We start from the raw sequence: 13,683 nt of genomic DNA on the forward strand, positions 1-13,683 counted from the left end.
ATAAATCTAATTAATTTTTTCACCTACATATCGGTTTTCAAAGTTTTTCATTTATAGTGTATCTTTTAACATTATACACAACCATGGTTAACAGTATATTTTTTTTTAATTTACGACTCTGGATTTTGGCATTGCGTTGTCTGAAAAAACTAAGAAATTACCGACTCTCTCGTGGCGGTTTTAATTTTCACATATATCTCACTCAAAGATGTGACCTTTCTAATTCTACGTAACATTTCCAAAAATCTATTTTTCCGCTAACTTACGCTAATCTTGTGCTGACGTGGCATATTCCGCGAGATAAACTCGATTGGCCCGCGTGTTTGATAATTTCTTAACATTAAACTATTCTACTTAACCTAAAATTACAATTAAGTCGCTTCCGTCATAAGCTGAACCGAGTGACTCACATTGAAGGGGGCTAAACAATAAACCGCTCACGTACCGCGAAAATAAAGTGCATACCACCAAAACAAAGGAGATGCGTTCCGTTTCCCGCGTTTTGTTTGACAGTTAGTTTTGGCGGGAAACAGAACGGTGACAGATTAAAAAGTAATCTCGTTCCGTTTCACGTAAGTTATGGCCGTTGGCGGAACGTTTGGAAATAGAATTTGGTGGAATTTTTAGAGTTATATCCATTCTTTGTGCGCGCAGCTGCAGGCGGGCTCAGGGGCGGGCCTCTGGCCTCACACTAGGAGACTCGGAGCGAGCCACTCGTCCTCCCCGATCTGGGAAATGATAAATAGTTTATGTAACACTAGTTGACCCGACAGACGTTGTCCCGTCTTAACTATGTATGCACGCGCGCATTCTGTCGATCGCTGACAGTTATTTCAAACCACTGACAGTTATATAAAATTAATATCGTCGTTATATTTTCGTATATTTTCTAATATTCCGCGCATTTTTTAAAAATTTTTCTTTCATAAGAACCTTCTCCTGACAATAACAAACACAACACAAATGAAATAGTGAAATCGGTCCAGCCGTCCACGCGTGATGGCGTGTGGGAAATAGGGATTAATTTTTATATATATAGATTTTCAGAATGTTGACGACATCATTGCTCTTTACAGTTAGCACATAGCGTAGTTTTTGCCGGTATTATGAATGAATCTCCCGAAAAGAAAAGCATACGTACAGGTTGCACCTGAAAATGCTGCACAGGATAGTGCAGCACCTGAGGTGGCTGGGACATAGCAGCGACCCCCTACACCCCCACTCCGCCAACGCCGCCGCTCAAGGCCCATGGGATCTGGACGCCGCCCATGCTATAGGTAAAAAGAAAGAATTAGAATTTTTGGGTTAAATGTAGGTAAAAAGATTACATTTCTTTTACAAAATTTTGCATTTCTTCAGTAAATTAATTCTCACGTCTAAACTAAAGGCTCATTTAAACAAAGGTTAACCCCCTTATTCGTAGACGTTATTTATTAAAGGACGTAGCATTGCTGGGATAACAAGTCTGTTTCTCAGCTTTGTTTATCTGACAACCAACTAGATTTAAGTTGTATCTCAATATTAGCCAATCACAACGGCCCTATGTCTACGCACTACGAAGGCTGCCATGCCGTCAGAACTGAGAAACAGACTTGTTATCACAGCAATGCTCTGTCTTTAGATAAATAACGTCTATGATTAAGGGGGTAAGTACTCACCCCATATATTGCTGTTGATACCCCGCGAACTGTCCAGCGTACGTGTACCCCTGACGCCCTGCACGCCTTGCAGGAACCCGCCGATCTGCTGCGGGTAGGTGTTGTACCAATAGGAAGTGGGGGGTACCCCACCAGCGGTGTACGCGGCACCGAATGGACTGTACGCGGTGCCTCCGAGCTAAAAGAAAAGTATTGTTTAGTGTTTTATCACGATGAGATAGTTTTGGTGAGACAAAACATTAGCTATTGAATATAGCATAATATCGAAGTCATACAATCTAAAAATCAGATTTTAGGGAACTCATAAAAGATAATGATTTCTTATGTTTACGCAAATGTTGGCATTGAAGACGAGTTTACCGTTCGCTTAATGGCAAGTGTTTCGATCCATAAACAGTAGAAACATCCAACACATTGAATTACAAAGTATTGTTCGGTATTCCACTGCGCTCGTCTGAGACATGAGATGTTAAGTCTTATGTCCAGTAGCTACACTGGCTACAATGTTTTAAACAGTCGATCTTATGTGACAGTTCTGCGCTACCCAAGCACAAAAACCTTCATTATACATTCCATTATCCATACATAATTATGTTTTACCATTCATAACTTCATATCAAACGGAATAATTAATTGTACGAATGGATCTGTTAAATTAATGATGTTAATAATTAATTGAATTAATTTTGTTGATTCGTACTAATTGAATGTATTTAATTATTGAAGCGTTGATGAAATAGTGATGGTATAAATTTAAATTCTCATATTAAATTATAGCTTTTGTTTGCGGCTTCGCGCGCGTGTAGGAGTTTTCCGATAAAAGTCCCGTTTTATATTTTCCCGGATAGAAAGTAGCCTATAACCTTCCCAGGGTCTTAAACCATCTCCATACCGAATTTCATAAAAATCCGTTCAGTAGATTTTGAGAAAATCGATAACATACGTAGTGGTCACGTGGCGGACTGAGGTGTTGGTTATCCGAAAAGAAGTTACAATATCTACCTACATTTTACAATTATATATGTTTTTATATATTTTTTTGTTTATTTACTCCTTAAGGAAAAGGCAAAGATTCTCAGCCATACACCCTAGTCTGTCTTTTCTTTTATACGTCTTTTTATTACAATTTAAAGGCCGGAGCCATGTCTGTAATATTTTTTTTTATTTTACTGTTGACGGTCCGATCTACGCAGAATGAGCTCACAGTGTCTTGAAGTCTGTCCGGTCTTTTGGGTTCCGATTGAATTAAATGTAGAACTAGATCTCAGACTTATGCAAGCTTCCAACAATCTCCTCCATTGAAATTAGGATGATTTTTAATTTTAATAGTCTCGCGAATCATTCTAGATAGGAATCGGTGTTCTTTGGCAAGAATTTGTGGTTTGTCTAATCTTCGAAAGGTCAGGAGAAAATAATGATGTAAAAACCGCGATCAAATCCGCAAATTAGTTTTATTTTAATATCTAACATTCGCGTAGTAAACATAATCATTACTCTGTGTCGGGTATTGCTAAGGTCTCCTCACCTGTCCCTGAGCCTGGGCGTTGTTGGGATCTCCTGACTCTTTACCCCAGGAGCATTTGACGGGCTGTCCGTTCACGTCGGTGTTATGGACTGCAACGATGGCGTGGGTAGCGCTCTCCTTTGTTGAAAATCTGTGGGATTAAATATAACATAAGGTCGATATATGTACTATGTACTAGATTTTGCGTTCCGAATATCTGTGTTCAATTGAATTGAACTACAATCCAGTCAAACTGACTAGTATGGTCAATATTGACAGCTTGTGGTCGTGTACGGAGTGGCGCGCATGATATAAGAAACTCGAATCTTAATTTAAACTTGGATGTGAATAAAAAATATTAGTCAAATAAGTAAAATTATTTGTTGTTGTGAGTAAATAGGTTATAATAGTGACGTTTTGGTCGCCATTTCAGTTCAGATTTTGAACAAATAGTTTATATGGACGTTCGTCTATAGACTATACATCAATATACAAGGGTCATTTTGGCGGTTAATAAATGAAACTATACTCGTTATGTCTGCTAATACTGTGTTTAAATCGTCTATGAATAATGAATAATTACCAAAAATCTCATTTTTGCTTTTCTGATTTTTTGTTTGTTTTGTATTACGAATATCCGTGTTCGAATGCATTTCTATCTGAAAGTGTGATGTCGCTGCGACGAATTGTCTTAGAGTAGTAGTAGTGGCATTAGTGCGTAAAATTAAAATTACTTTTATTAATATCTATTGTGTTCGAAACTTACTCTTTTTAATTTTACATCTACGGCTCAAGTAACTTATTGCAGTGTTATTTCCGAGTAGATAAGTATGTGGTTTCATTTAGTAACGCGATGTCAAAATGACCCTGTATATAACCCGTGGACGGACAAATAAATCTGTACTTATAATTGTCCCATCGCAGACGTGTAGCGCTGTACTTGTATTATATATTGCATTTATCAAATGGGACAATTTTTTTATTGCTTTGATAGACGAGACGAGCTTGCCAATCGCCTGATATGCGATAAACAGTAGAAACACCTCCTTTAATTACAAAGTATTTGGTATTCCACTGCGCTCGTCTGAGACATGAGATGTTAATTATTATGTCCAGTAGTTACACTGGCTACAATGTCCTTCAAACCCACAACAGTACCTACTTGGCAGAAATAGACATTACGGTGGTACCTACCCAGGCTCTCACATATGAGACACAATACAATCTTTCAAATTCATCCGTGGTGCCTTATAACTAGCTTATCTAGTAGTAAACGTCCCTATTTTTGAGGTTAAAACGCCTCCTCAGATCATGATTTTGTCACCCGTATTGTTATGAAGGGAAGTGGACAATTAATATTTCCAACTCCTCCCTATTTGATTAATTTCGTTGCGGGATAATGACATATTAGTTTTCCCTGAGACTCGGCGATCTTCACTGCTCGGTGTCATACAATTTCACTGCTGATCCTGGCTCACAGGAGTTGTAGTGGTGGGTGTGAGGGCGGAAAAGTCTCATATGAGACTCAACAGTACAATAAACCCTTGCTTTCTTCACCTGATAAAAGCATATCCCTTATCTTTGAACACCCGTATCTCCTGGATGGTGCCGAACGGCTGGAACGTCTTCTGCATCAGCTCTTCAGTGAGGCCGGTGGTGAGACCTCCGCAGTACACCGTGCAGTTGGTCGGCGAGCTCTGGTTGTACACCTCATCGAATGTGAGCGGTTTGGAGTTCACTGGAAACGTCGGGATTTTTAATACTATTAGTTGGTTTATGGTGACATGATTTTATAGTCGTTTTGGAACCGAATACTTTAAGTTTTGTATCAAAAACAGATTTTGAAAAATACCAAACATTAAAAATGTTTACGAATAAATGAACTAGTGGTAATACATTATCAAACTCGACTTCTCTTGAACTCAATTAATTCACTATTTCTTTTTCTACAAATTGTTTTATGTAACCACATGTTTTAAAACGACTATGAAATCACGGAGTATAGCATATCATCATCATCAGCCCCAGGATATCCACAATGAACATCCCCGAAAGATTTCCAGATATATACCATATAAGCTTTTGCTCGCGGCTTCGCCCACGTAAAGAAGTTTTTCAGAATCAACCTCCCGCTATATCTTTTCCCGGGATACAAAAATAGCCCATAATCTTCCTAGGGTCTACTATCTCTACGAAACTTCATAAAAATTCGTTCAGTAGATTTTGAGAAAATCACTATTTTGGTCATAGTGGCTTTCACATCAAAGGTATATGCTGTCGCGGACTTTTATTTAGAACTATTTAAGACAAACAATCCTACGGTACATAATTTTTGTCTAACTCCAACGGTTTAGGCAGCGTACGCCATGATAGCAATTATTTTTCGACTCACTCGATATGTATCTTTATATTATGACGAAATTCCATAAAATCATTATAAATTGTAGCCTATGTGTTATTCTGATGTATGACCAATATTACTGTAAAGTTTCAACAATATCCGTTCAGTAGTTATTTCGTGAAAGAGGAACAAACATACATACACCCATCCTCACAAACTTTCGCATTTATAATATAAGTAGGATACAAGTAAATAAATAAACAGAAAACGTTTTCAATATTTTTGTCGCATTATACTTTTTACAATGCATACAATACAGATTATAATAGTTAAGCAGGTAGATCGACCTATTTTTTTTAATTTTAAGGTACTTCGTCGACACGTGGCAAGTAAATACAAGATATAAAAAGAAAAATAAACGTAGCATCACGGGTTTCCTTTTCAGTGCTAGGCAGAGGTGTAACACGTTTTTTTGCTTTGAATGACGATCAGCTTGCCTTTCGCCTGATGGTAAGCGATACGATCCATAAACAATAGAAACACCAACTTTAATTACAAAGTATTGTTTGGTATTCTGTCCTTGCCATCTTGAGACATGAGATGTTAATTATTATGTCCATTGTCCAGTAGTTAACAGGCTACAATGTTTTTCAATAGCGTGTGTAATGTTTCTTGTTAGTGGCGATAGCCTAGTTGGGTGTGGAACGGACTGCCAAGACGAATGTCCGCAGGTTCAAATCCCAAGGGCACACACCTCTGACTATTCTAAAAAATCCTGCTTTAACGGTGAAGGAAAACATCGTGAGGAAACCTGCACATCTGAGAGGTTCTTTATAGGAATTTCGAAGGTGTGTGGAGTCTATCAATCCGCACTACAGCGTGGTGGACTAAGGCCTAATTCTCTCAGTAGTAGAGGAGGCCCGTGCTCAGCAGTGGGCAAGTATACAATACAGGGCTAATATTATTATATTATTATAATGTTCTTCAAACCTACAACAGTGATTACATATTGCTTGACGGCAATAACACGTTGCAGTGGTACCTACCCAGCCGAACTCACATATGAGACATTTCAGTAATCGTATTACTTAATACGTATTTTCCTGACCCATTTCCCAATACTCATCGCATATTAATGTAAAACGGAGTTTTAGCGCAACGCGCCGAAACGCGGAAACTACGAGTGTACATCGGAAATTACTGGTATATCTACTGAGTTGTTACTACCAAGCGGTATACTGCAGTATTTGAACCAACGCATGTTATTCATTATGAAACTATATATCATTTCAGCCGGGAATCGTTTACTACTGGACATAGGCCTCCCCTAATGAGGGACCGGTTCTGGGCCGGCCTCATCGGACTCCGACGACCCTGATCAGGTCGCCGAACTATAATATTATAGAATAAACTCCCCTTTTCCGTCTATCTGTATGTTATCGATTTTCTCAAAATCTACTGAAGGGATTTTTATGAAATTTGGTATGGAGATAGTTTAAGATCCTGGTGAGGTTATATGCTACTTTTATCCTGAAATATAGCGGGACTTACATCCCGGAAACCTTATTCAAGCGGGCGAAGCCGATTGAGCCGATGAGGAAAACAAGATTAAAATATGTGGATTTAATGCTCTATGCCATTGACGGAGCAATTTTCTCGTCGTACACGTAATTTTTTGAAAATAAATTGCCCGGTCTCTATAAACGTAATTGCAAGGCAAATTCTCGTTCGCATTGACAGGCAAGATTAGATCGGCCTAAACGATAATCATATACGAGATTTTTCATAATCGTTGATGTTTCATCCTCTCCCACTGACGGTCCTGAGCCGAGGTTCATAACTAGTAAGTGGGTTGCCCTCAGGCAGTCCCGGATCTTCAATTTATTGGAGGGTAAAATCTGGATAATGCAGGCCCCGACCAACTATATTTTTAACTTTGTCATCATCATCATTTCGCGCCGCGCGGGTAATAAATGTGTGTAATGTTCTGGATGTCTCAGTAATCAAAGTTGCGTTAATTATGAGTTGTGTATAAGTTTGCCAAGTTTGGATTTGCCCTCTGAAATCGTCGCCCGGAACATGGGCATCGGCTTGACCCCATAGATCCGCGCCTGCACCCAGGTCGCTTAATTTCCAAGGGTTGCGAGCGCCTACATCACTCACCCAAAAATTCGGTGTATTTGTATAAACCGGTTCTGCCATAAACAAACGTAGACAGGTAAAAAAGAGAATTGTTTGACAGATTTTAATATAATTTGTACAATAATTATAAAATGTTGGTAGATTTTTTACTTTGACTTTTCGGATGACGACCTCAGTCCTCCTTGTTACCAAGGGTGTAGTCTTCGAAACATTGGGAGAAAATTATAATTTAAAAACCGCGATAAAATCCGAAAACCATTTTTCGATGTCTAACTCGCGTAAGCATAAGAAATCACGATACTCGCAAGTACACGTCCCTTATTCTGTATGATAGTGTAAACGCGTAACGCGGCCGTGTCATGTTATCTTCGAGAAATGTGCGTGGAATGGTATTCTGTAAGCCAAATTTCTATAGTCCTAAACATGATGCGTTGTGTTACGTGCTTGTTACGCACTAAAATTAACGTGCGGGATAGAGAATAAGGCCTCTGGACGTAATAAGACTTAACTTTTCATGTCTCAGGATGACGAGCGCAGTGGAATACCAAACACTTTGTAATTCAAGGTGTTGGTGTTTCTACTGTTTATGGATCGTATCGCTTACCATCAGGCGAACGGCAAGCTCGCGTCATCATTCCAAGCAAAGAAAAACTTAATATTGCAATACGCTGAAATTTCGCTTTATATTATAATTTTAAATATAAACGTTCCTTATTACTCATAGAGTTCAATTTACAGTATATATTTACATCCCTACAAAGCCAACGAACACCTCGCGGACATTCCATTCCAAATTCAAATTCAAACAGTATTTACGTAAACAATTTTGACAGTTCTCTGGACAGGCGCAAATGAAACGAAAATAAAACAGAGCTGGTTGTATCTGCTCTTTGTGATTCCAACTCCCTTTGATCTCTGAAAGCGTCAAAGGCAACCAGTAATTAATAATTTATGCCGTGTAATGAATTTGTTAACATTTCTATACAATTAGAAATGCAAACTTTGCAATTTAAAAGGTTATTATTGATCAAAGAGGTATTGTTTCGAATGAAGGATCTCTCGTCAGTAGATTATTTGGACGTCTTACTATCAGTGGAGTTGTGTTGCAGTGGCGAAGTCCATATACTGTCCCATTGCTGCACGGGCCTCCTCTACTACTGAGAGATTAGGCCTTAGTCCACCACGCTGTAGTGCGGATTGGTGGACTTCTCATACCCTCAAATCCTAGAGAACTTCTGAGGAATGCAGATTTCCTCACGATGTTTTCCTTCACCGTTAAAGCAAGCGATAATTCACAAATACACATAACTTTAGATAAGTCAGAGGTGTGTTTGGGTTGTGAACCTGCGGACATTCGTCTCGGCAGTCCGTTCCACAACCAACTAGGCTATCGCAGCTTATACCTGATTAATAGGGTTGAATTAGTTCTATTATTTTACATTACCTAACACCTGATTGTATTGTAATATTTTAAATAAAAATTTAAACACTGTATAATAATAATATCAGCCATGTATTATATACTTGCCCACTGCTGAGCACGGGCCTCTTCTACTACTGAGAGGGAATAGGCCTTAGTCCACCACGCTGTAGTGCGGATTGGTAGATTCACACACCTTCGAAATTCCTATAGAGAACTTCTCAGATGTGCAGGTTTTCCACATGATGTTTTCCTTCACCGTTAAAGCATGATTTTTAGAATAGTCAGAGGTGTGTTTGGGATTTGAACCTGCAGACATTCGTCTTGGCGGAGTCCGTTCCACACCCAACTAGGCTATCGCCGCTTTAAGTACTGTATTTTGTATTTAATATTTCATACGACTTAACAGGGCACATAGCTCGCAGAACTGATGGCCGATGGGGCAAGAAGGTTCTGGAATGGAGACCACGAACTGGCAAGCGCAGCAGACGTCCACCCACGAAGACAGATGACCTCATAAAAGTAGCAGGAGGTCGCTGGATGCGGGCTTACAATAGGTCGAACTAAATCTTTGGGAGAGGTGATCAGCAGTGGACATCCTTCGATTGATGATGATGATGACACGACTTAAAATTATTTTGTATTTTAAATACATGCTGATAGTATTTTAACGGCGTAAAGGAAGACGCCACTGTAGAGGAACAAATGGTTGCGTTCCTCTATGGAAGGGGAAGATTCCCAGTCAGGCAGATGTTGTGACCGGTCGCGGTTCCTATTCGGAGGTAGTATATACTGCGTCGCGCAAATTGTGCAATCGCAATCCAGGATCGTTTATCGCCATCTTGCGTGATTGCTATGCGATAAATCATTACAGTTGTGTCAATACCACATAGGTCTACTCGTAGTTCCATTGATGTTGATGAGATGGCGGTATATATACTAATTGTACCGCCACAATAATTTGTAATTTGTATTTTAATTAAAGCTAAGTATGTATTTAGCTCAAATCTGGCGGTAATTTCTTCTCCGTGGAAAAATAATATTGCGACGGTCCCTACGTAAATATTGACAATCCCTATGCAAAGTATTGAATCTGGAAAATGCAATTTTGCAGATTCGATACTATACGTAGGAACCGTCGATTGGCAAGCGGAGTTTTGGACGTCTTCAACAATTTCGTAATGGTCATAAGAATCTGATGAATTTTAACAGGCCTATATTCAGCACTTGATCTTCTAATAGATTAGCCTGGAAATCTTTAGCCGAGGCTTGTATACAGCAGTGGACTTCCAAAGCTGAAGAAAAAGAAGATTCTAGGTGTCGAATTGTGTATAATAGTGGACTTCTAAAGGCTGAAGAAGAAAAAGGATTCCAGGTGTTACGACTTACGCTCGTTCTTGGGCGCTGGCGGTTTCCTGGTTGCCCAGTTGGTGCGGATCGACCTGGAGCCAAGCCACTGCCCGTTCATCGACGTGATAGCCGATTCCGCCTCCTGCAAAATAATTGTATAGATGTTTCATACTTGCACGGGATATTGAGCCCAGTGCACCTGATAGTAAGTGGAGTCAAATAGAATGTCGACTGACGAGAGATGATTACCCTTCGACAGTCGACACAATTTTGCCGGCCTGTTGGAACTGGGCATATGCCTGTTGACTTGTTTACTAAGGGTTTGTTGTCAAATAATCATTATAAATGTATGGTGGTGATGGGAATGGTATATTTTAGGTAGATGAAAGTTGTTTAATGTTTGTTGTTTATATAAAAAAAGCCCAGAGTTCCTTTCTGCCTTTCTTCTTCGGGTAGTCATCGCTTAGGTAGTAGTGAAAGGTAGTTAGAGGGGCTTTTATCGTCCTCACCGGTGAGGATCGCGACGCGTTCCTCCTTTTGTTATAAAGATTATATACATCATTTTTATTCCTTCTTTCCTGCCAGCCCGAGCTGGCTTCTTTGTTTACTTTCTACTCTTTCAGCTTTTTTATATCCTATATTAAATGTCTGTAACTATATAAGCAACTTAATTTGGATAATAATTAGATATTATCATTTACCTTGATTTATCATAAGTGTAACTATGTTTGCCTACGCGATGAAAAAGCATTTTATTTTAATGTATACTGTAAACGGGAGTTATATTTTTTGATTTAAAGAAACTCTCATAAGCAGCGATAGCCTAGTTGGTTGTGGAACGGACTGCCGAGACGAATGTCCGCAGGTTCAAAACACAAACACACCTCTGACTTTTCTAAAAAATATGTGTGTATTTGTGAATTGTCGCTTGCTTTTGGTAAAGGAAAACATCGTGAGGAAACCTGCATACCTGAGAAGTTCTCTATAGGAATTTTGTGGGATTGTGAAGTCTACCCGCACTACAGCGTGGTGGACTAAGACCTAACCTCGATAGTAGAGGAGGCCCGTGAAACAGTGGGACATTATATAATATAGGGCTGATATACAGAAACTCTGTAAAATAATGACTACCTCGGTGCTGTACTACATGCGCGGTAACCAACGCTATGAGGTCCTGGGTTCGAATTCCGGGTCGGACAAAGTGATATTTGGGTTTTTCTGCTCAGTATCAGCCCGGAGTCTGGAATTTGTGCCCGATATGGCGATAGGCTCGCCCCCTATCACATCATGGGACGGAACACACTTGGCGTAAAGTGGGTGCCCTTGTGATAAATGCGTGATGTGTGTTTTATTGTAAAAATGATTGAAAACTGAATAGAGTATTCAATATAATAATCAGTTGTTCCGAAAACATCGTGTTTTAACATGTTATGGGCTAAGGAGTCGGAAATAAGACAAAGCGTTTTATAACCCTAACCACAATAATTTATTTGTACACATTTATATTTTTATGGGAAAGCGTGCAATACGTATTTATATTAAATACATTGATTATAATGCAAATGTCGACCATCCCACGCATATTACGCGATTTCTTCAAGGTTTGTGTACGTATTATATTCTGTTATAAAGAAGTAATCTTACTAAGACATTAAACATTATATTTATTATTGACGTATATTCTATAGTCACGAATGTCATATAAACTATTTGTTCAAAATCTGAAATTAATGGCAACCAAAACGTCACTGTTATAACATATTTATTCAGAACAACAAATAATTTTACTTATTTGACTAATATTTTTTAATCAAATCCAGGTTTACATTTAGACTCGAGTTCTTATATCATGAGCGTCACCCATACACATCGATAAGCTAATATTGACTATACTAAAGTCAGTTTGAATGGATTACAGTTCAATTCAGTTGAACACAGTGAACGTTCGGAACGCCAAATATAATACGTAGTACCTACATATATATCGATGTTAGTTATAGATATATCTGGAGCAATTTAGTGCTCCAAAAGTATCAATTGGTAAATCATTGACTTATTTGAAATGTCCGTGTGACAAGATGTCACAGCATCCTTAGATATTAACACAAATAACGTATTTAAAGAAAATATGTGCAAAAACGTGCAAATCACGATATAGAATAATCTAGTTCCTACGGGCCGGCATAATTGTGTCGACTGAAGGGTAATCATGTCTCGTCAGTCGACATTCTATTGAACTCTATTCCACTTACCCTCAGAAGCAGAAGGGTCACTTTGGCGTGTCCATTTGAAATATCCGTGTTTTTATGTTTGTATGCAAACTAAATATGTTTTCGAGTTAATACTTAACCACTCCTTTGCCTTTAAGACAGAAATAAGTTGATCTAAAGGTGTAGAAATAAAAATAAAATGCTTTATTCATCACGGAAGCGAACATAGCACTTATGATAAGTAAAAGTACATGAGATTTAATTATTATTTAGATAAAGTCGCTTATATAACTAAAGACAATTTATATTGGACATATAATAAATGAAAGATTATGAAGTATACCAAGAAGCCAGCTCGGGCTGGAAAGAAGAAATAAAAAATGTATATAATCTTAATAATAAAAAATTCTTAATGTAATTTAGTGCTTTAGTATTGTTTATAATGATTGTGTTCCGTGCTATGGCTTTCGCTAAAAATTAAAAAAATAAAGGGAGTAACGCGTTGCGATCCTCACCGGTGAGGACATGAGCTCTATCCTAGCTAACCTACCTTTCACTAGCTACCTTAGCGATGAAATAAAAGAAAGTATTACTTACAGATTTCTTCAGGAAGGAGACGAATCCGTAGCCTTTCGATTTCAAAGTCTGCGGGTCTCTCACCACGCGACAATCCCTGTGAACAAACAATAATCTTAATTAACATCATCACACTACTTAGTGGCGGCTCTAAACGCGCTTACAGAGGCCCCGGCAGAGTAAAACACGTTCCCCTGTTTTAACAGTTTCGTCGGTAAGAACGTAAAGGTCCTGCGAGGCACCGCGCGAGGCCTCTGTAAGCGCGAGGCCCCGGGCGGCTGCTCAATTCTCCCCCAAAGGCCGCCTCTGACACTACTTATCTTACAAATAAGACCCGTATTTACAATACTATGAGGACATTGCGCCTGAACGCATAGTATCACCCTCAGCACAATAACAAACATAGGAGTCTAAATTATCCGCATATACTTATCCTATTTTTCAAATAGGCGAAAACCGTTGAAAAGAACGAGATAAATATG

The 13,683-nt window shown here is 38.8% G+C and overlaps 1 protein-coding gene across 1 annotated transcript; it reads right to left on the reverse strand.

The window, feature by feature from the left end:
- Positions 1 to 245: 245 nt before the first annotated feature.
- On the reverse strand, positions 246 to 13,316 carry LOC115451229 (nucleolysin TIA-1). Its single transcript, XM_037446635.1, is given in 8 exon segments — positions 246 to 728; positions 1,142 to 1,271; positions 1,659 to 1,711; positions 1,714 to 1,836; positions 3,184 to 3,313; positions 4,720 to 4,900; positions 10,455 to 10,557; positions 13,223 to 13,316. Coding segments are annotated over 7 exon segments (738 nt in total). The 5' UTR covers positions 10,534 to 10,557; positions 13,223 to 13,316; the 3' UTR covers positions 246 to 686.
- Between the last annotated feature and the right edge of the window lie 367 nt (positions 13,317 to 13,683).

The sequence above is a fragment of the Manduca sexta genome, unplaced genomic scaffold (assembly GCF_014839805.1).
Source record: "Manduca sexta isolate Smith_Timp_Sample1 unplaced genomic scaffold, JHU_Msex_v1.0 HiC_scaffold_3331, whole genome shotgun sequence".
Lineage (NCBI taxonomy): Eukaryota > Metazoa > Arthropoda > Insecta > Lepidoptera > Sphingidae > Manduca > Manduca sexta.